This window comes from Dermacentor variabilis, unplaced genomic scaffold (assembly GCF_050947875.1).
Source record: "Dermacentor variabilis isolate Ectoservices unplaced genomic scaffold, ASM5094787v1 scaffold_16, whole genome shotgun sequence".
NCBI classification, from domain to species: Eukaryota; Metazoa; Arthropoda; class Arachnida; order Ixodida; family Ixodidae; genus Dermacentor; species Dermacentor variabilis.
This window is the reverse complement of record NW_027460324.1, coordinates 8,535,648-8,560,000: the sequence shown is the minus strand read 5'-3', so window position 1 is coordinate 8,560,000 and position 24,353 is coordinate 8,535,648. Positions and strand designations below refer to the sequence as shown.

The following is a 24,353-nucleotide window of genomic DNA, read 5'->3' as shown; positions in this document are numbered from 1 at the left end:
CTCACGGTTGAGGGAAGCCGGCTTAACGATGAAAGCGGAAAAGTGTAGATTTGGTTGTTCGCAGGTTGTTTCATCTGGGCCATGTTGTCTGCCAGGGCACGAGACGGCCGACCGAGCTGAAAATAGCTACGATTAGACAATTTTCTCAGCCGCGCACAAAACAGTCCTTCATTCATTTTTGGGACTTGTGGGGTACTATAAACGGGACATTCCGAATTACTCGCAAATGGCAAGTCCATCAACGGACGCACTCCGAAAAGGAGCACCGAGTAGCGTACACAGGTTTAAGGACAAAGAGAACGCTTTCCAAAATTTGAAAACGCTATTGGTTTCTCTTCCTGTGCTTCGCGCGCCAGACTACACAAAGGAATTCATGATGATGATGATGATGTATAGGGTTTTGTGGCGCAAGGGCCAGTCATGGCCAAAGAGCGCCAAGCAATGGTGTTATGTACTCGGTGATAAAAGTAACAACAAAGGGTATGGTGGCTGTCTATGACGAGATAGTGTGGCTGTATAGAGGCATAAGACAAGAAGCAGGGTATGAACATGTTAACATAATGACAATGGTTCGTGAGGTGTGCTGTTAGCCTAAAAGTTATACCGTGAAGGTGTGAGGTACTAAAATGCATATATGTCAGTAGCACTACTGCCTCAACAAGGTCCTTAACTGAAAGGGCCCAGAGGCAAGTGCTATACAAAGCGCTGCTTTCGCAGCAGGAGCCTCTGATTAGAGGCCGTGCTACGAAACTTGTGGGCCTAGTATTTGTAATGTGTCAACATCCTGTAAAAAGTTAAAAACTGTTTTTGGGTTAAAAAGCGGGTCAGCACCAAGGAACATACATGGGTGTAAAGGGATCTGCTGTCGGTACGCTAGAGGGAAGTGCTTTTTTCTTTGAGATTCCGCTTCCCGACACTCCAGCAGGACATGGAGGACGGTCAGTGTTTCGCCACATTTACAACAGGTTGGAACTTCGCTACCGGTCAATAGATAAGAGTGTGTGCCATAGGTATGGCCTATCCTAAGGCGACAGAAAATGACTTCAGTTCGCCTTGTTTTCGTTAGTGGTGCGTAATTTCCTAAGTGTGGCTTAATTAAATGGAGTTTATTGGAAGTTTCGCTATCCCACATCTGTTGCCAATGCCTTCTAAGTTTTTTGCGCAAAAATAGCTTTAGGTCTGAAGGTGCGATACCTATGGAAGGGTTGCCAGCTTTTTTTGTAATGGATTTGGCAATTTCATCAGCGAGCGTGTTGCCCTCGATGCCCCTGTGCCCAGGCACCCAGCATACTATGACCTGTTTATTACACGAATATAATTTGCACAGGAGTGAATATAGATTAATGAGTATGGGATTCTTGAGGTTCTTGAGTGATATCAGAGATTTTACGACAGATAGGGAGTCTGTAAATACAATGGCTTTCTGTAGCTTTGTTTTCTTGATTTGTTGGACAGCAGACAGTATTGCGTAAGCCTCTGCGGTGAAGATGCTCGTTTCCGGGTGCATAACGTTGGATTCGGAAAACGATGGGCCGACAGCTGCATAGGAAACGCCAGCGTGCGACTTCGAAGCGTCAGTGTAAAATTCTGTGTACGGGTACTTGTGCTGGAGTTCTAAGAAATGCATTCTTATGTGTGCCTCTGGAGCGTGTTTTGTAACCTCTATGAAGGATGTATCGCATTCTATGTGCTGCCACTGCCACGGCGGCAGTGGCTTTGCTGGGGCCATAAGGTTTTGCTCAAGAGCCGGAACTTCCATTTCCTCAGAAAGTTTTCTAACGCGCAGAGAAAATGGTTCTCTAGCTGCAGGTCGATTATCAAACAGCGTTGCAGATGTAAGGTTGTTTATGGTTTCGTAACACGGATGGTCGCGGTTCGCGTTAACTTTCAGAAAGTAAAGGAAACTGCAGTACGACCTCTGAAGATGAAGCGACCACTCGTTGGCTTCAACGTAGAGACTCTCCACAGGACTCGTCCTGAAGGCACCGGTAGCCAGGCGGATGCCTAAGTGATGTATAGGGTCAAGAATCTTTAAGGCGCTTGGGGTGGCAGACTGGTAAACCACGGCCCCATAGTCTAGGCGCGTACGTATAAGGCTTTTGTAGACATTAATGAGGCATTTCCTGTCACTGCCCCATGTTGCATGCGACAAGATTTTTAGAATGTTCATTGTTTTTAGACATTTGTGCTTAAGATATCTTAGATGCGGAATGAAAGTTAATTTTTTATCCAGAATAATGCCCAGAAATTTGTGTTCTGTGTTTACAGGTATGCGCTGTCCATTTAAGTCTATATTGGGATCTGCGGTCAGTCCTCTCTTTCGTGTAAATAACACACATGAGCTTTTATTGGCATTTATTTTAAAGCCATTTTCTCTGGCCCATTTAGACACTTTGTTCAGTCCAATCTGGATGTGTCGTTCACAGATTGCGAGGTTACACGACTTGAAACCGATCTGTATATCATCTACATATAGGGAGTAGAACACGCCGGGTGGTATTGCTGAACGTAAGGAGTTCATTTTTATGATGAAAAGCGTACAGCTGAGTACGCCTCCCTGCGGCACCCCAGTTTCCTGTGTATATGGTCTGGACAGAGCATTCCCAACTCTAACGCGGAACGTGCGATTTGTTAAGTAGCTTTCTATTATGTTGAGCATATTCCCGCGGATACCAATTTCTGAAAGATCTCGTAATATTCCAAACCGCCACGTTGTATCATAAGCTTTTTCCATGTCGAGGAAGACAGACAGAAAAAACTGTTTATGTATAAAAGCTTCGCGGATGTTTGCTTCTATGCGAACAAGGCTATCTGTTGTAGAACGGCCTTCTCTAAAGCCGCACTGATAAGGATCGAGCAGTTTGTTTTCTTCAAGGAAATGTAAGAGCCTGCGGTTTATCATTTTTTCATAAAATTTGCAAAGACAACTTGTTAAAGCAATGGGACGGTAACTTTCCACTGAGGATGCATCTTTACCTTGTTTTAGAATGGGTACTACGATGGCTTCTCTCCATGCCAGTGGAAGGAACCCAGTTGCCCAAATAGTGTTAAAGAGGGACAGCAGAGCCATTTGAGCGCTAGAGTCCAGATGCTTTATCATCTCGTACATAATACGGTCGGCTCCGGGAGCAGAGCTTTGACAAGTGTTTAATGATGCTCTGAATTCCATAACACTGAAGGGACTGTTGTAAGGTTCGTTTTCTCGACACTTTCTATTGAGCGGCTTGCTTTCTGCAGATTTTTTTAGTTTGTGGAAAAGCTCCGAATAATGTTCGGCGCTGGACACATGTTCGAAATGCTGGCCAAGGGCGTTAGCCTGGTCTTCAAGGTTATTGCCTTGGACATCGACCAAAGGCAGGAGGTAAGGTTGGTGGCCTACTAATTTTTTCAGCCGACTCCATACTTTTCCTTCTTGTTTGTAGGAGTTAATACCGGAGATGTATTTTTCCCAGCTTTCCCTTTTAGCCGTGCGCCGTGTTCGTCTTCCTTGGGACTTTATGTGTTTGAAGTTAACAAGGTTCTCAGTTGTTGGAGAGCGGCGCAGCATGTCCCAGGCCTTATTCTGTCTTTTCCGTGCATTCCTGCAGTCCTCGTTCCACCAGGGCACTCTCCTTTTCTTCGGGGTCCCGTTTGTTTGTGGGATGCACTCCAATGCGGCGTCAATCATAAAAGCGGTAAAATAAGCAACAGCGTCGTTTATATTAAAATCGTTAAGAGTGTTTTGAGGCATATACGTAAGAGTTCTAAATTTTTCCCAGTCTGCAGATGCAATCTTCCATCGAGGGTCGTATGGGAGAGGATCATGTTCTTTTGTAGATTGGAGGATCACAGGAAAATGGTCACTGCCATAAGGGTTCTGAATAACTTTCCAATCTAAACGGGGCACTAAGGTGGGGGATACTATGCTTAAGTCTATGTAACTGTATGTGTTATGTGCAAGACTGTAAAATGTTGGTTGTTTCTTATTTAGCACGCAGGCGCCTGAAGAAAACAGGATTTGTTCTATTATTCGACCTCTGGCATCGCATCGGGAATCCCCCCAAAGAGTGTTGTGTGCATTGAAATCCCCAACCAGTATGTATGGGTCTGGCAGGGCATCTATAATACCCTCGAGTTCTGTTCGATGGAGCCGAAAGTTAGGTGGTATGTAGATAGAACAAATGCTAATTAATTTTCCAAACAGTAAGGCCCGAACCGCAACTGCCTCAAGAGGTGTTTGAAGTTCCAGAGCACGGCATGCAACGGACTTATCAGCTATTATTGCTACACCACCGGAAGAGGTGTTGGCATCGTCACGGTCCTTGCGAAAAATGGCGAATTGCGTCAGAAAGCCTGACTGTGTTGGTTTTAGATGTGTTTCTTGTACACACAGCACCTTGGGATTATATTTATGTACGAGTTCTTTGACGTCGTCGAGGTTGTGGAGGAGACCTCTAACGTTCCAATGTAATATTGGTGTATCCATGTTGTTATTGATATGTGCTGTGTGTTTAGGAGAGAGAAGCTACTTTAGCCCACAGGGCTCTTTCCAGGCCCTGTGATGCGGGTTTTGTCCTTTTTGGCGCGCTCCTGAGAACTGCGCCGAGCCCTCGGCGTCTGGGACGCCGACGCACTTTGTGATGTATCCATCGCCTCCGCCGAGGCGTTGGATGTCCGCTCGCGGTGTCCGCTCGCGGGTGTTTCGGGCTTCTCTACGCGTGCAGAGGCCCTTAAAGAACTAGAGACAGCAGACCCTGAGGGCTGCTGGATCTTGCTGGGCGGCAGGCCAGCACTAGCTGGTCCCGCAGTGGGGGCAAGTGGCGATGCCGCCGGTCCACTCTGGGTGGTCCTAAGCGCCGCCGAATACCGTTGTGGCCGTGCCCCCAGCCGTGCCACTTCGGAAAATGTTGGTCCCTGTGCAATAGAAAGACGCTTGCGCGCTTCTTTGAATGAGATATTTTCTTTTACTTTAAGTGTTATGATTTCTTTTTCCTTCTTCCATGAAGGACAGGAGCGAGAATAGGCGGCGTGTTCACCGTCACAGTTTGCACAGTGAAGTGGGTCGTTGCAGTTGTCCGCAGGGTGGTCATGGGACGCGCACTTTGCACAGGTGGTACGGCCTGGGCAGCTCTGAGAGCCGTGGCCGAATCTTTGGCACTTGAAACATCGTCGTGGATTTGGTATGTACGGTCTGACAGTAATTTTCATATAGCCTGTTTCGATGCTTTCAGGGAGAGTGCTGGTACAAAAGGTAAGGATCAGGTGTTTTGTGGGTATTTCCTTGTCATCTCGGCGGATTTTGATTCGTTGCACATTAGTGACATGCTGCTCCTTCCAGCCCTCTAGGAGCTCTGCCTCAGTCAGTTCTAGAAGGTCCTGCTCTGAAACTACACCTTTTGTGCTGTTGAGGGAACGGTGAGGGGTTATTGAAATTGGGGTTTCACCAAATGAAACAAGATTTGTCAATTTGTCGTGTTGTATTTTGTCACGAACTTCAAGGAGAAGGTCGCCACTGGCCATTTTAGTAATTTTGTATCCAGGGCCCAGTGTGTCTGTGAGGCACTTCGCAACAACAAATGGAGAAAGCGTTCTTACGGTCCTTTGATTCGTTTCGGTATGGATCACGTGAAAATGTGGGAAAATATCTTTGCTCTTGGCGAAAAAGTTGAAGGGTTCATCGGTGCGGCCTCTTTTCAAAAGAGGTCGATCAGGTAGCTTGGGGAATGAGCTAAAAGCCATAGAAATTACTGAAATTTCGGCAGCTGTGCCAGCCACCCACCATGGAGCCCAACACGGGGACGTGACAAGATTCTGTATAAATGCAGCCTGCCAGCGCCAGCAGTACACAGCCACTATAACCTAATGCATATACCCAAGATTGGATACATTACACACGGTTAACCCTTGCCGCCAGGAAATACGGAAGCAAAAGAAGTGAAGAGAAGACAGGAAAGATGCAAAAGTGGCAGAGAAAGACGAAGATTGGAGAGGAGGACAGGAAAAGGCGACTGCCGATTTCCCCCGGGTGGGTCAGTCCGGGGGTGCCGTCTACGTGAAGCCGAGGCCAAAGGGGTGTGTTGCCGCCGCCGAGGGGCCGTAAAGGTCCAAACACCCGGCATTGGCTCAACCCCCAGGATTCCCTTTTCCCCGGACACGGCTAAGCCGCGCACGGCTACACGCGGGAAGGTCCAACCCTCGTGTGCTCGGGTACGTGGTGTCGCAACGCACCAAACGCCTGCTTGCACAGACGCCCCTGCGGGGACAAAGGAATTCATAGTTCAATGCGATGCAAGCGACAGAGGTATGGGCGTGGTACTTAGTCAGGTCGGCGAGAGCATCCTATCCTCTATGCCAGCCGTAAAGTAACTGTAAGAGAGGAAGCCTACAGCGCTTCAGAGAAGGAATGCGCTTGTTTAGTTTGGGCCGCCCAGAAGTTGTCGCGTTACTTGTACGGAGCGAAGTTCATCTTCTAGACCGACCACTGTCCTCTGACGTGGCTCACTCAAATGTCCCACAAAAATGGCCGCTTGCTCCGATGGAGCCTCACTCTCCAAGAGTACAACTTCTCCGTTAGATATAAGAAGGGAAAGTTGCATAACTATGCGGATGGTTTCAGCAAGCTAACTTGAATTGTGCGTTTGAGGGTCCCGCCAAAATTTTAGGGTTACTAGTGTTAATTTTATTAAGCCAAGAAGATCCCCTCTCATTTAGCAGGGTTCACTCCATGATCGATGAATTTATCAGCACGAAATTGCTTCAGAAATTGGCATAGCGAAATGCAGCATTTTTTTTGTTTCTGCACTTATTTTTTTTTTTTGAAGCCTAGCGGGTCTAAAGTGAGAGCCAAGGTACGTCATCTCGGCGCAGAGCCGTGTTGTGGGGTTCATTTTGCAGTTGCCTGTCCTTGTTTGGTGTTTTGGGGCGGTGACATCATTGCACAAGTGGTTATTGCGAGCCAAGACATCACCCCCTGGCCACAAGCCGTTCTCTTCTTGTCCAGCGGTTATCTGCGCTAGACAGTCGAGATTTTCCGGGCCATGGAGGCGCTGTTAAGAACGGCCAGCTGTAGTGCAAGTTTGCCAGCCATTTACGGCAGCGGTGGCAACCTCATCTTGGAATTCCGCCGCCAACCTCTAGCCACCGCGTGACTAAGTCGACTTTGTGTCGGGAACAATACGCGCATCCTCCACTCTCCGTCGCTTCAGCTAAGATGCCTTCGACGAAGCATGCTTTGTGCGCAATACGACAACGCCGCCCTGTTCTGCTATGAGTGTGTGTGCCGCGGGAACGCCGACGAAGGCTCCTTCTCACGCACCGACCAAGACGCAAGACAGTGTGCTACCCAGGTCGGCTACGAGTCCTACGAAGCCCCTCTGACGTCGGCTCCGGACCATTGCACCTCTCTCTCTGTGTGTGTGTGTGTGTGTGTTCGTGTGTGTGTGCGCGTGCGTGCGTGCGTGTGTGTGTGCGCGTGCGTGTGTGTGTGTGTGTGTGTGTGTGTGTGTGTGTGTGTGTGTGTGTGTGTGTGTGTGTGTGTGTGTGTGTGTGTGTGTGTGTGTGTGTGTGTGTGTGTGTGTGTGTGTGTGTGTGTGTGTGTGTGTGTGTGTGTCATGCCACACTTTCGGTTTTGTTTTTAGGCACGCGCAGTTTGAAAGAGTGCACATGGGTTTAATTTTGGCTGGGCGCTAATTACACAATATTGCTGCTCTAGGCTATGCTAACGTGGTCAGTATTTTTGGTGCCAAGCTTCAATTTTACGCCTTTTTTTGTGGTCCTACGTTCACTACAGCAGGACCAGCAAATATGTGCACGACGCCTTCCACCGGGAATAGGCTGGGCAGGCTGCCTTTTTTCTTTATATTTATTTAAATATACTATTCTTCCTGATCGGACCATTTAAGAGTCGCAAGTAATTCGTCAACAAATACAAAAATACAGCGCCAATAAGAGCATAGAGAAAAAAAAATAATTGATTTGAAAGCTAACAATGGACAACATAGCGCGAATATGGGAAAACGGAGGCGCTATAACGCAAAACTATTCAAAACTTTTCTATTCCATTTCTGCAATCAGCTCTCCGCGATTGGTCAAAAAAGTTTTTGGACCACCCGCCCTTCACCTGTCTATCACACGACGTCACGAAAACCGGGATAGCTCCACATCTGATATGACATGTACACACTGATTATCCATGTTTGGACCAAAGAAAAGAAAAATAGTTATTTCTGATTCGACGCATTTTAGCCATTAGCCCTAGGCTATTGGTCAAACGTTTTCGGGCGGCACCCGCTTCCCCTGCCTGTCACGCGACGTCACAAAAGCGCAACGCTCACCACGTCAAAGTGACATGTACGCGTTAAAGATGCATTAATATGCCGAACAAAACTGACTGTCTATCTGAATAGCCGCAGGCTGCCCCGTTCTGAACTGTCTACTCGCACCTGCCGGAGAGCATGGGTTTATTTGCGTATAATAAAGCTTGTTGCGTGTCCGTGTAACGTTTTCGAGCGCTTTCGGCACGTTTACATCTCGTTCTGCCAACTCTTCTTTGCTGAGGATCTGTTTTAGCGTCATCCTTAAGCTTCCGTTGCATGCTGCCGCGATTTCCTGCCAGCCACCGCGAGCTACTTAAGGGAAAGCGGACTAATCGCAGACCCCGGCGCCACCCTCCTCATCCGGTTATCTATATTCAGTGCGGTAGCTCCGCCCCATCGACACGCTCTCCACTTGAACGTGCTCCTCGCCTCCTGGCAGCCAATTACAAACGAAAAACAGCTCAATGTAGGCAATGTTTTTTTTTTGTGTGTGTGTGTGTGTGTAGGCGCTCCCGGGGAGAGGCGGCCTGTTTACAATGACTGGACGAACGTTTTCCGTCCCCTCGGAATCAAGGAAGGGCCGAGTGCTTATAAGCTGCTGTTGTGCGGGTGCTCGTCACACTTTCTTAAGCAGTCATGTTAGACTGAGACACTCTCTCAAGCAGTCGTGTTAGACTGACGTACTTTCTCTCGCAGTCATGCTAGACTGATGAACTGCATGTAAATGCTGTAAATGAACCCATATTCCTCGTTCTGGATGAGAAGCAGTCCTTCCCTTCATCAACGTCCTCAGCGTGGATAAGTTGGACGACGGCATGGGCCAGCTACCTTCGAATTCATGCCGGACTCCAATCTTGACAACGGATCACGAGCGATGGGATTGAGCCCCCAATCCTGACACCGGCGCTCCAACTTGGTTTCAAATAATTTCTTCGAGCAGTGGCAGCTTGGCAGCCCTGCGCCTACGATGATTCATGTCGGCGTGAAATAGGTTCATTGAAGAGAGGCACGCATGTTTACATTGCCACATACTCAGCGACCCAAGTAGGTCTGACGGTTGGTTACGAACCATGTTACCTCAGCACAGTTGCTCGATGTGCCAGTCATTCTACCACTGACTACCCAGTGACCCAGGTAGGCGGGAAAACTGTTATATACAAGCGTACATAAACAGACAGGTATATTCGTAGATAGAAACACACATAGATAAATAGATAGGCCCCCAGAAGGTGCTTGAAGTATCCTAAGAATGCGAGCGCAATAATAATGCTCAACTTGACGTACCTTAACGTCAACAAATTGTAGGTGTAAGATAAAAAGTGCATAACTTAGTACGTGATGTCACGGACGTAGCTTTTCACCGTGCTAGTACTCCAATATTGCGGCTACACTGACGTTTGTGCACCGTACCACCACATCATCACGCGTGCGTTTTTCTATTTGATGGTGAGTTTCTCACCGCATTAGCACAGTTGTCGATTCGTCCCTCGGCGCAGACGTGTCTGTCACGTTTCTTGTTCAGGACGACGAGCGAAACGAGAACAAGGCAAAAGCGGGAGCCAACGTTTTGACAAGTGGACTTGTATTTTTCAAGGCCCCTTCTGAGCTGTCTACTCGCACCTGCCAGAGAGCATGGGTTTATTTGCGTATAATAAAGCTTGTTGCGTGGCCGTGTAACATTTTCGAGCACTTTCGGCACGTTTACATCTCGTTCTGCCAACTCTTCTTTGCTGAGGATCTGTTTTAGCGTTATCCTTAAGCTTCCGTTGCATGCCGCCGCGATTTCCTGCCAGCCACCGCGAGCTACTTAAGGGAAAGCGGACTAATCGCAGACCCCGGCGCCACCCTCTTCATCCGGTTATCTATATTCAGTGCGCTAGCTCCGCCCCATCGACACCCTCTCCACTTGAACGTGCTCCTCGCCTCCTGGCAGCCAATTACAAACAAAAAACTGCTCAATGTAGGCAATGTTTTTCGTTTGCGAAGCAAAAAAATAAGCTAACCGCCTGTAAATTAAGAGAGCCTTTCATTGGTCTGTTCTCACAACCCTGTGGGTGACCGCCTGATGCTTGCGTCGGCGGGTACGAAAATTTGACGTCAGGAGATTGGAATAAAACATATTCGAATAGTTTTACGTTATCCGGCTCCAGTTCTACGGAAATACGCAAGGTGGTGGAAAGTTCATAAAAACCAATTTTTTTCTGTACCAAGACGCATTTTTCTTTATATCTAAAGCTTGCTTTTTGAGAAACCTGTATGGGCTTTTTTTGTAGCTTCGTGCGACCGTTGGGTGTGTGGCCATTTTTTCCTTTCTCGAACGAAGCCTGAATCACACATTAAGAATGGGACGCCACAGCTTAGTAGAAGCATAAGCGTGGGACACAAGCAAATAAAAACAACAGCAAACCAGCATACCAGTATGAATTTATGCTGTAATCCTATTTTGACCCAGAGTATATATAGAGAGGTGTATAAGAGAGAACCAAAGAGCGTGTTGTCGTAGTAGCAGTCGTCGAGGCGCCATCTTAACGGAACTGGTACAGCCAGTCAAGTGGCCCGAATGACGGAAATAGGGAATTTGGAAGTGAACTGGGAGGAGTCTGTAACATCTCTTGTAGCGCTGATTTGGCATCCTGATACATATAGTTTTTTGTCGGTATGTGTTCCACCCCCTGGCTCCACGCCCCGGCTCTGGACGCGGGGGGGAAGGGAAGGGGCATTACATTCACTGGTCAACATCGAGCGATCGGACCACATTCGCCTAGATCAGTCAGAGCACCGTGCTGCAGCTCAGAGTGCTCGGAGGGGCTCTCACCTTCTAGCTAGAAGCACGACGAGATGCCACAGAATCTCGATCGTATATCGATTGCTCTGGTAGCGCCCAGCGTTTTCAGCTGGGACAGGCTTTCTCTGGTTCTCATGTGAAGAAGGATTCACATCGCTGCAAAACCAAGCTGGAACATGGTAGGATGAAATCAGTCTAATGTATCACCATTGTGCGCGTTTCCGGTCCCCGTCTTCTTCAAAGTAATCTAGAAATTCAAGGTTGTCATTTTCTATCGCGATAACTTTGACCCTGTATCGAAGGTTTATGTTGTGCGGTTTTATTACTCGTTATGTTGAATAAGCCAAGTCACGTGAGCCAAGTCATCTGAGCTGGTAAGGGACAGAGCCGATATTGCGCTCATACGTGCAGGAGAAGTTCCGTGGGGCTCCGCGGATCGCGCTGCGGTTGAGAGCGCCCTGACACAGGAGCACCGTGGACTGTGCCGCCGGCCGGAGATTCCTCCGTCGCTGGACAGGCTGGTGGACGCCGCCCTGTCGCTGGACCCCGCCGACAGGGATGTCAGCTTGGAAGACGTCTACCAAGCACTGGCAGCTGTCGTCAAGGAGGTAGGGTATAGACGGGCGCTTCTTCACAGGGCCCACACATTGATGATTGTGGATGCGAAAGTCGTTGAAATTGGCCTTGGTTACTTACAGATACCTTTATCGTGTGTCCGCAGACGCCTTACCTTTTCCTCCTTGCCGGATTGCCGAGGAAAAGTGTGGCAGCAGCACCGGTAGCGACATCTTGTGGCACCATGTTTAGCTAGAAAGCACAGTGCTAATGCTGCAGGGACGTTCCATGTTCACGATGACTAGTTGAAAGCGCTGGTAGGGCCATTGTCGTAAACATTGCATTCCTCTTAAGGTATTTACTTGATAACTCGCGCAACACAGAAAATATTCAGACATTGTAGTTGGACGAAGCGTTCAGAGTAAACTCATTACACGCAATTAACGCTGCATTTAATGCTAGAATTCCGTACCGATTCTCGAGCCAATACCAACTAGCCCGTCTAACCGTTCCTTTCTGAGTAATTTTTAGCAAAGCGGGCTCTTTATTGCGCTGTCCGATTTCTTCCTGTCCCGCTGCTGTTAATAGTAAATCTCCATTCTACACTGAACGTACAAGTCCGCGATAATATAGAGAGACGCTGTAAAGTAAATGGTAAAAATAAATGGTTTTATACCAAATACAATAAAGTTCGGCGATGTTACTAAATTTTACCATGTCTCTGTAACTGCATCTTTAATTTTACATCACATTAATGGAAGGCAAGAAATGGAATAACTGCTGACCACAGCGCAACTCTCCAGCTACATCTGCTCATACCTTAACAGAGGTTAGCAGTGGGGTAGGGTTATGTTGGTGTTTTGAGCAAACCACAAAGTATCTGACAGCCAAGCGAGTAATTTGGAGATGACAAGATCAGCTTGACGCGATGGACGCTGCGGAGCTGGGTCACCAGCATGGAGACCGCGTACTTCTACAGAACTTTGCGACTTTAGTGCATGATATATATTAGGTTGTGCCTAAACTCACAAGTAGCAGCGCCTCCTAGGATTGCCAACTTCCGTATTGCCGGAATAAATGCGAACCTAGTTTGCAGGTCCTCTACAGGCAGCTACGGCGTTGCTATGCATCTGCAGAACAAAATATGTAGCATCGATTAAATCGGGAAAAAGATCAGTCAAGCAGTTATAATTCACTTGTAGCGAGGAAGAGGAACACTATAGTGGGCCATCCTCTCCATCGCTTTCTAGTGGCTCAACCTCTCCAGCGCTGTTCTAGAGGAACGCCGCTTATGCTGAGAGTCCGTGCCCTGCGATGATGGTCCGCGCAGCCGATGGTGTCTAATAAACGACTTTACAAGAAGTGGAAGTTGCTTCGGCCTTTAACTTCAACCTTGGAACTTCGATCCCGTACTGTACGCTCAACCATGCCTGAAGGCGCATCCCTGGAAACGCCGCCTATTCCATCCCAGCAAGCGCCTTCTCCGTTAGTCCCATGCTCTGGCGTGCCTCGCCACAGGGACCCTGCCATTTTCAGCAACGCGGACCACATCGACGTCGAGGACGGGCTGACCACATATGAAAGGGTAAGCACCCGCAATAGATGCGACGATCCCGCCAAACTGAGCAACGCGCTCTTCTATCTCGCGGGCGTCGCCAGTTTCTGGTACAACAACCATGAGACCGACTTACCGACGTGGTCCTCGTTGAGGACCTCTTTAGTGGCTGTGCTTGGTCGCCCTGCTGTGAGCAAGCTGCGAGCGGAATCGCGTTTTCTAGAACGTGCAGAGCAGCCGGGTGAATCATTCACCAGCTACAAAGAAGATGTGTGGGGCTCGTGTGGGAAAGTCAGCGCGATGATGTCGGAGTCTCACAAAATCATAAATGTGTCAAAATGGATAGAGGAAGATGCTTTCAACGTGCTACTTGCCAAGAATCCTCAGTCCGTGGCACACATAATCACAGCATGCCAAAACTACGAGGAGCTACACTGGCAGCGCTCGTTGACACGTCGCCCTACCTCGCTAGAACACCTCATTAGCTCGTTTGGCTAACGTATCCGACCAGTCAGCGTTGCTTGCTGAAATGAAAACGTTCGTTCGGGAGGAAGTTGCACGCCAGCTCTCCTTGAGATCCTTCGCTAAGAACCTGCGTCGAATTTGATGCATCCGCTCCTTCGCACGATTGAGCCAACATCTCCTTGCAGCTGCACCACTGACGCTGAAGTCATCACGAGGACCCAGCCACTCTCTTCAAGTATACCTCTCCGTTCTGCCGACTTCCTGCATAGACCCCGACTGCCGCCCGCCGTGCAGTCCTGTCAGAACCCGCCCCGTACAACGCGTCCTGTGACATGGATGGGAGCTGCCCCGCCGAGCCGGTGGCGTACTCCCTACAACCGACCAATACGCTTTGCGTCCGCCTAAGCCGGTCACGTCGCATGCTTTTTGTAAGCGTGTGCAGCTGCCTAACGCCGCACCACACGTGACAAGCCAGTCAAACCGTCCGTATGACGGCCCTCCGTCAGCTCTGGCGCCGACATTGCGCTCGACCGCAACTACCCGCCGTTCACCTTCTCCACGCTGCCGCTCACTGTCGCCGATGCGAGCTCGCTCCGTATCTCGGGACGAGCAAAAGTAATCGTCGCAGTCCGAGAGGCAAGAGCTTCGACAACGTCGATATGTGAAAGTCCTCATCGCAGTCACTCGAACGTAATCGAAATGTTTGTTGACGGTGTTCGCAGATCTCCACTCGCGGACACTGGAGCCGTCGTTCGTGCTGTCAACGCAAAGCTTTACCGCTTACTTCGTAAAGTCACGACACCCCTTTCTCGACTGTCCCTCCGCACAGCCAGTGCTCGTCATGCTCACCCCTTGGCGGCTTGCACTGCTCGTGTTATCACTGCCGACGTTCTATACGTCATGTAATTCATTGTCTTTTCCTCGTGCTCTCATGACGTTATCCGCGGCTGGGATTTTCTCTCGCCCCACAATGCCGTTATTCATTGCGCATGGGCCGAAATAGAACTTTTACTGCTGTTAGATTTGCCGCTCACCAACAATGCTTCACTTTCGAAGAAATGACTTGTCAAAGCTGACATCCATATTCCTCCGAACGCCTCAATGGTCATGCCGATATCCTGCAGCGGAATCTCAGACGCTGTTGTGCTACTCTCTCCATCAGACCGCTTTCTCACTCGGAAACGTCTGCTGCTACATTTGCGTCAGTGGACATCACTGACGTTTCGCTGACAGTGACACTGACAGGATGTCAGTGGCATCACTGATATCCGTTTCTATACCCTGTGTTGCTTCTCCGAGCGGAATGTCTTGGCAATGTAGAAGCGATAGAAGACGTACGAGTTATGGACGTGCCCAATGATGATTACTGGGCTAGATCCAGTGAATTCCGTGCTGTTCTTACGTGTCACCTATCACCCAGGGATGTGTTCGGTTCTTCTATTGGCGATGCCCTTACACCGGTGCAGCGGTCTCAGATTCTGTGCCTTCTAGAAGAATTTCGTTCTTCTTTCGATGTAGAGCAATCTTCCCTGTGCCGGACGCCATCTGTTACACATCGCATGGATATTGACCTACAACCACCATTGCGGTAACTTCCGTATCTTGTACCTCCTGCAGAACGTCGTGTAATCAACGAACAACTTGACGACTTGCTTCGCCGCGAGATGATGCGACCTTCGAGCAGTCTATGGGCATCCCCTGTCGTCCTTGTTACGATGAAAGATGATTCTGCGCGGTGTTGTGTGGACTACTGCCGCCTAAAGAAGATTACTCTGAAGCATGTTTACCCTATCCCGCACATAGACGACGCGATTGAGAGTCTACAAGGCGCCAAATTCTTTTCATCTATAGATTTGCGTTCAGATACTGGCAACTGCCCATAGAAGACGCCGATCGGCCGAAGACAGCTTTTGTCACAGCCGACGGCTTATACAAATTTAACGTAATGCCTTTTGGACTTTGTAATGCACCCGCACTGTTTCAGTGCATGATGAACACAGTTCTGCGCAACTTGAAGTTGCACACGTGCTTGTGCTATCTTGACGACGCTGTTGGTTTTGCTCCTGACTTTACCACGCACCTTCCATAGCTTCGGTCTGTTTTAACGTGTTTAAGGAACGCAGGGTTACAACTAAAGCTGAAGAAGTGCCGATTTGCGGCTCGGCAGCTAGCAATTCTAGATTACGTCTTACTACGCGCCGACCTGTAGCGCTGGACGACAAAATTTCGGCCCTAACCGACAGTCTCAGTGCTCCTACTGCCCACTCCTCGTTCCTCGACCAAATCAAAAAATTTGTTCGCGAGGAAATCGCGCGCCAACTGTCCCTTATGCCTGCTACCCAGTCGTCTGAGTCCTCATTGTCTCCGGAACTCCGACGAATCATACCAACACCTCCTAAAAACTTCAGGCCTGTGTGCTATGCGAGTGACGTAAAATCCGGTAGGCGGATGGCCGCGTCGCTCGCTTCCACCGTCGCGCTTGTTGTCGCTATTTTAGGATGGTTTAGTGCCTTTCTATCAACCGCTGTATTTAGCGCGAGTGGGAGCGCTATATAGGCGTAAAAAAAACATAGGCATGCGCTCATTTATAAAGAAAGGCAGAACTTGCTGTGAAAGAACTAGGGGCCTGGTCAGCTACAGTTCACTCTTTTAAAGATGTTAGTAAGGTCAACGAAGTACTCTAGGTGAATGAATAACTGCGATACAAAACGCGGGGCGACTTCTGCAGTGCAGTTGTCTGGCCGGCTTCTGCTTCATGTGCGCGCGCCACGTGAATTCGCGATGATGGAGGCAAAACCAACAGGTCATCCCCTGCATGCAAAATGTATAATAGTACCAACTGCACCTTTCTAAGATTGTTGCTCCCACGGGGCTGTTTATTGTGTGCTCAAAATTCCAGAATGAAGCAAAATTTAACGTCGTCAACCAAAAGACAAATTTCTGTTTATTGGTCAACCGGTATTCAAAGGCACCATAAAAAAACGCAATATTAAAACACAGACAGTGAAAGAAGTAATAAAGCATCGGGGTAACAAAATTGAACTGCAAGGTAGCAACCACAGACTTGTAGAACAAACATGCCCTATCAATATGAAGAGATAAACATTTGGAGCGTGTCACATGTAGGGGAAGAACAGGTCACCGCAACAAAGATCTTCAAGGTAATGAAGCAACGCGCAGCTATGGGCAATGCAAGCTATCTCCTGTGTGTACGTGATTCGTCAAGTAGTAAAGAAATCATGGTTCTCAGTAAAAAAATACAAAAAATTTCGAGCAATATGCAGAATAAGCACAAAACATATTTTTTTCAAAAGAATTACAAGCGACTAGAATTAAGAAATTGAATCCTTTCGAAAATATGGCACTGCGAAAGCAAATCAAAGCAATAAACACTCCACATGCAAACATGCACATAGAAATACAAGCAACACACTAACTGGCGATGTATTAAACTGCAATTATAAAATTATCCAAAAAACACTGGAACCACAGCAAATTACCCAGGCACAATTGAAGAAAAGAGCAGAAGACAGACATATTATAGGTTGGATTGCGCAACATTTTGACGAGCATCCAACCTAATATCCCAACCTCCAACCTACAACATCCACCCTCTAATATGCTACACCAACACGCCCAGTCTTCAACCTTGGGAGTTAGACAGTTTAGAGAGGACAGTCAGCTTCCTTTTCTTTAATTCCGCGTTATGAGATGACGCTGACAGAAGGTGGTTTTTCCTTTTGCACATGTTATTTAGAAGCACGTTCGCTGCTGAATGCAGCAACAGGTCCATGACTTGTTCAAGTCTATGGCCATTCTGGCATGTGTCAGTCTTCAAATTCTGGTAAGACCTCTGTTGTTCAGCACATCAGAGCAGTGCTTTGGTCTTCTAACTTCAAGAACCTAAGGCGGTGTTCCTTAGAAGTTGTTCTATTACTGCATGCGCATACATCACAGCATCTACAACAACTGGTGCTAGAAAACAAAGACCACCCCTATTAATGACGTCGACGAAGCTATTTTCTTCACGGGATTCCTCCACTTTCCTAGCCGCCACAAGGTTTCTTTTACATTCTTCACATTTCTGTGCCTTACAAGTAGCATGAGCAAAATACTCAGGTAGTACATATGTGATCGCTGGGATTTTTGAAGGCAAAGGTTCAGGTCAGAACCTGTGGCCTCAATGCTGAAGGCTTTATCAAAGTTGTGCTGTTGCCACGTGCTCGGTTGAGGAAGCCTGAGCTCTTCAGTTGGTAGAATTGGCAGGGAATTTTGCAAATGAAGTTTTTCCTCACAATCGTACTCTTGTCGAATGGAAACATGGTACTGGCCGCCCGCAAGTTGCCTTTATTGACCGAACTTCGCCTCAAGTGGATGGGTCTGAACTTCTCCCAGAAGCAGGTAGCGCATCTTACGTTCCTCAAAGCAGTAGCTAGAGAATTCTATTAGCCCACAGGACGTAAGACGCTAGGCACTAACCGTTTCACTGAGTAAAAACACCATTTTCAAAACTTAGTGCAATCCATATGTATAGCCAGGCCGCAATCTTCTCAAGAAATTGGATTCTTTCGTCATTTGCCATTGCTTTTCCTGGCTCTTCAAAAGTGTCACGTTTCCGGAAGCCCTTCGAAGAAGTTTTGACATTTGCCACTTACCACCAGCGAACGATAATACGGATAAAGTTCGCAGTTTATGATGCTCTGTCAATGCCATTGGCATTCGCCAGAAGCCCTTCTGCAGTAAATTGATTGAATACTTGTAGTGCAATCTTCATTTTCCCGCTGTAACTTTGACGGATTCAAAGCTTTTGAGGTTAGCTGGTGGCCATACTTTAGCCAACACCCTTCTTCCAGTTTCTGTTGTCTGCGCAGTGCTTCATACGGAGCCCACAGGATTTGACTACTGTCAATTGTATAACCAGCCATCTCAAACTTCGGGTAATAGAAATCGGTGCCATGATTTTTTTTGGTTTATCCAATTATTCCACACACATTTCAAGAGGTGGACTGTTTCAACAATGAAAAACAGGGGTCTCGCCGGGTCGCAGGGATGTGGATACACAAACTGCAGCTTTGGAAGACTGCAAAAGCTTGACATTGTCTTTCCATTAATAGCATTGTTTTCAGTAACAATACATACTACTTTGTACTCGTGCGACTCCAAACCAGTCAGCACTTTTATGGCGACATTATGCAACATAGCAGCGTCAATGGTTTTAACAAGAAGGATGTGAGCGACCTCTTTAAAAGATGGAACCAAACTTCGTAGCATAAGGACATGGGCCGTCGTGGCAACGTCAAAGGAGTTAAAGGCAGCTGCACAAACATTGCCACCCTTGTAATCGAAAAATGGTTTCAAGCTAATTTCATCAAGCATAAATGTCAGTATGCGCTAGTGAGGCTGGAGACACTTCACGCGCTTCTTCATGTAAGACAAAAAATGTTCATCCCTCTTTCCTTAGGGTGACAGCTCACAATGCACAAAGCTTTCTGGTGGTTGCTTGGTGAGGAAGTGTAGTAACACCTGCGTGTCGCAGGACTTTGTAAGCGTGGCGCGATGTTGTAAAGAGAAGACTAGCAATAACCATCAAATGTGGTGAATATCTGGGCATTTTTATTGTGACTATTTCCAGTTGTTCATTCAGCGTTTTGAGGACACTTCTAGTTTCCACTGGTAGCTGCTGTTTCAAAACGTGGAGCACGGTATCGACAGCTTTTACCACATCCTCAGGAATAATAAATCGTGTTTCAAACTTAGACAAAGTCTCTAGAACTTCTAGGCTGCATCTCATATCCTGAACTTTGCTGCGGACAGGATAGTCATTTCCTTTGGTAAATTTGACATTTTGATGGCATACAGATATGTCCATACTGTCACTGATCACAGCAGAAGCTTCAATGCTTGGTATGCTGCTTCCAGTTGGCAAAAGGAACATTACACTCGACGATGTATGCGGTACTGATCACTTCTCTGGCAACGAGGATCCCTGCAGACATGCCATCAGCTCTGTTATTGCCTGGAACTGATACCTGCCAACTTCCGTCCTATATGAAGACAACGAATCCACCAATGCCTTTGCAAGGTGAGAGGACTCCAGTCGCTGCTACTAGAAAAACTACCTTGAGCACATATACATAATATGAGTACTATCCTTTCGGAGACACAATGACATCGTTTTGTCATACAATCCCCTGTTTTCGGTTTTGCAGGTCTGTGCGCTGCACTTCCATGAGAGATTTATTATAAAGAAGTCTGTCTATCATGACGAAAGGACTGGAAAGGTTATGAAGACCACTTAGGCGGTACCACGACTGGACCTTAGTGCTGTACATTCAATATTGAAAAACACAACAAACACAGAGGAGCCACAAGATCTACTGATCTTGTGGCTCCTCTCTTGTTGTGTAACACTGTGGTGTGGACAAGTATGATGGGCAGTTTTTCAATATTGAATGTACAGCACTAAGGTCCAGTCGTGGTACCGCCTAAGTGGTCTCCATAACCTTTCCAGTCCTTTCGTCATGATAGACAGACTTCTTTATAATAAATCTCTCATGGAAGTGCAGCGCACAGACCTGCAAAACCGAAAACAGGGGATTGTATGACAAAACGATGTCATTGTGTCTCCGAAAGGATAGTACTCATATTATGTATATGTGCTCAAGGTAGTTTTTCTAGTACTGGCAGATTAGATTCTTTCGAGATGCAAGCACAGGGTGAACGAACACGTTTCACACAAAACACATGTGATCCTCAGTTAGCGTGTGCCAAAAGATCTAAAAGGCTTGCTTCTATTTGACAATTATTCTTGTCGTTAAGCTCGGCAAGATCATTCCGTGAAAATCATAGCGGCTGAAGAGCATGGAAGAACATACAACAGGCAGGTTAAGCAAATGAACTATGAGAGCAAATCTAAATGTTACGGCTGCCCAACAGAACACCAAATTGATGACATGACGGGAGCCGAAAGCATCGCCAATGAAGCTTAGCGTCACCAACTGCGTACATCAATGGCCATATGTCTGGTTTCAAGAAATAAAGCTTTGATTCCGCTTCCATGACAAAGTTACTTTTCCTGCAGATAGCAGAAACGTTTGGGCCGCTCAAAACCACTGGTATCACTAGCTGGTTCATGCTCGCGCGAATCATTGCACAGAACGTAGTATTTAGTGGTCAGCCTTTTTATTACGGCAAACTGACAGCGTACTTGCATGAGAGAATAGATCGGAGATGGGACCGTCTACGGCGATGTTTGACTGAAAAAATAACTTCCCTACAGCTCGAGCCGCAGTGCTATTTCTTCCCAACTGCAGAAGGAACGTCGAGAGCTCTTGACTGCCCTCAACGGGGAGAGCTGGCGTTACGTAGACACCTTTTCTTTTTTTTTTTGCAAGACATCCTTCATATTTGATTATTAATCTCACACAATTTGGCAAATATACGACATAAAACTAGCAAAAACCAACTCTGGCTGCTTTACGCCCTCTCTGCGCGAAATATGAATGCGACGATTTTCGTCGGTCAGCCGTAGGAAGCATTCTAGGAGTCCCTCCAACGCCTCGTCCCTCTCAATGATGCAACAGATTTTAGGCCTAACGCTCAATGTGTTCGCACTGACAGTGAACTTTGCGCACCGTAAAAGCGCGCATGAAGGTACACAAGCTAATTAAAGCAATCCTTACCCTTGAAGAAGCTGTAACTTGGTAGTCCTTGCGTGGCATGGCACGCAGCCATTTGTTTCGCTGGGCGTCGTCCTTTGGAAATTAGAAGAGTTGAATTTTCGAGTCTTCGTCGCAGTTTCCCCGGCATTTCGGCACGCAGCACTTGTACGGCATGCTGATAGTCACAATTCATGGCTCATGCACCACCACGCGCGTTGATCACGCGCAGGGACGCACACCGAGTACAGAAACACAAAACCATGCCAGAACGATGCATACAACGTCGGGCTGGTTGCTGCTGGTCCAGTGCGGGCACTGCTGCGCCTACTATGGGGGTTCGCTTTGTTCGCTCTCTAACGCGCGCTTACCGGAGGCGATCGCCTACCGGATGTAACGTCGCTCACGTGATATCTGGCAGCGCACAGGCCTGAAGTATTTAGGAGGTGTTGGTCATACACGAACAAGTCAGCAACGCACTACCCCTCACTGATCGGCCATGGACCTCCAGCGCCCGTTCAGCTTGCGTACGCTGTCGTCGTCGCCAGTCCAAGACCTCCGCCTGCTGTCGGGCACTGCACGCCCTCAAGCGGCTTCTACGCGTCGCGTTCTGCAGCCGTGAGCTACACGCCCCGAAGCGGCTTAAGCGCACATCCACAACGCCTACGCCCGGTTCAATTTTGTGCACCCCAACCTGGGCCCCCTGTTCACAATCCGTGGCGTACCCAAGACAACCGGCCCATTTGCATAGCGTGTGGCCTTGCTGGCCACGTGACACGGTCCTGCCGCCGGCAAAGTTGGTACCCTTCCAATACTGCGAGACCACAAGGGAATGCTCCTGACTCCCAGTCCCGCTATTCTCCACCAGTACCGCCCTTCGCTTCCGCTTCTCTTCCCCGAAGCTTCAGCACTCGTCGGTCTCCATCTCCCAGTCGATGTTCACGTTCCCCTATTATCCGCCGCCCTTCTGCTGCTAAGGAACTCTGCCAGGCGCCGTTCCAGAGGCAAGACTGTGATGTCTTTAAGCTCTCAAGCGCTTGTTTATTCCCTGCGAACGTTATTAAAGTCTACGCCAAAGGTGCCGCCGTTCACGCGCTTGTCGATGCTGCTGCCGCAGTGTCAAGATGACTAGCCGCCCGGCAGCTAGCCATGCTTGGCCACGTTGCTTCGAAAGATGGTGTGCTGCCAGATCCAACCAAACTCCAAGCCATCACCAAATTCCCACGACCGAAGACCACAAATGAACTCCGCAGCTTGATCGGATTGTGCTCATACCTGCGCTGTTCCATCCGCAACTTCAATACTATAATCATCACAATTTCAGCACACATTCCCCGACTTTATTACCAACAATCCACACAGGTTTTGGAAATACTTTCGCCCGTCTTTAGGTATGTCACCCTAACGGTCTCTAGAAGACAAAAAGGCTCGAGCGAACACATTCAATAACTTTTTCTTTTCAGTTTTCACTTCAGATAATGGTTTACTTCCCTCCCTACCATGACCACCTAAAACCATCGATTCATTAAGCATTACCAATGCCGGAGTTCTTAATCTATTGCTTAATCTCGACATCAAGAAAGCTAACGGGCCAGCTAATATCCCGAATGAATATTTAAATACGTATGCAGAATGATGCGTATGCAGAATAGCCAATATCTTGCCATTATATACCGCAAATCACTCGGGTCCGCACAACTACCAGATGACTAGAAAAAAACGAAGGTGAGCGAAAAAGCGAAATCCGGTAACAGCAACGAACCTTCTAACTACAGGCCAATCTCACTTATCAGCACATCTTGTAAAATATTGAAACATATTATCTTCAAACACATCACTATATTTCTCGAGCAAGATCATATATTAATACCGCAACAACACGGCTTTAGAAGTGGCCTCTCATCGGTCACCAACTAACCGAAGTGGTGCATGACCTTGCGCTCAATCTAAACAACCGAAGCCAGACAGACATGATCCTCCTCGACTTCAGTAAAGCATTTGATCGTGCAAGCCATGTAAAATTAGTTGCAAAGCTACAGTCTGCAATCCGACGTGGTCAGATTACTGCATGGATAAAAAACTTCGCACATCGAACACGGTATGTTATTGTAGATTACACCCCTTACAAGTCTGTAGCTCTCACCTCCGGTGTTCCCCAAGGGTCAGTATTGGGCCCATTGCTATTTTTGATCTTTATTAACGACATTGCTGCTAACACTCAATGTGACATTGAGCTCTTCGCGGATGATTGTATTATTTATAAAGAAATTGTCGGTTACGCAGACTGCTTATTAATAAACAGAGCACTGGATTTGGTAATCAATTGGTGTAAAGAATGGCAAGTGTCATTTAACACCACTAAATCTGTATGCATGTCCTTTACAAGCCTTCGGGATGTTCTTACGCCCTCAGTGGCACTTGCCTAAATAAAGTGAATAACCACAAATACCTAGGTTTGACATTCTCTTCTGACCTTTCATGGAACTTACATATTGAGAATATGACCTCAGCTGCATCACGCAAGCTTATGATGTTTACGCCTTGTACCAAAACACACCAGACTACTAGCCTATACAACTTTTGTTCGCCTCGTCTTAGAATACGCTAACATCGTCTAGTTTCCGCACACACCAACTAACATATCCAAACTAGAAAAGGTGCCGAGAAAAGCTGTGAGGTTCATTTTTCACAAATACAGGCCATATGACTCCTCTACAAACCTCTTAGCTGATGCATGTCTCAAAACACTACCTCTTAGGGCCCGACAAGCCTGCTTAAAATTTATCTACCAACTAATGTACGCCAGTTATAAGATAGACCGAATTAAATACGTTACTTTGTCTACATCACGCCTATCGCGAAAAATTCACCCAATTTACTAAACCAGTACAGTGTTCGCAATGACACGTTTAAGTTTTCACTTCTTCCACGTGCGATCAGAGAATGCAATCTCCTCCACTCAGACATAGTATCCTCTGCGTCACTTTCATCGTTCATCAACCTACTAGTGACATCAAACAGAGAAGACGCCACTTAACACA

General features: G+C 47.5%; 1 protein-coding gene across 1 annotated transcript in view; it reads left to right on the top strand.

Annotated features, from left to right (window-relative positions):
- The window catches only part of LOC142568104 (inactive serine/threonine-protein kinase TEX14-like), a 254,356-nt gene that overhangs the window by 196,439 nt on the left and 33,564 nt on the right, over positions 1-24,353 (top strand). The window contains exon 6 of the mRNA XM_075678187.1: positions 11,491-11,687. Within this exon, the coding sequence (XP_075534302.1) occupies positions 11,491-11,687 (197 nt within the window). The remainder of the gene's footprint in view (positions 1-11,490; positions 11,688-24,353) is intronic.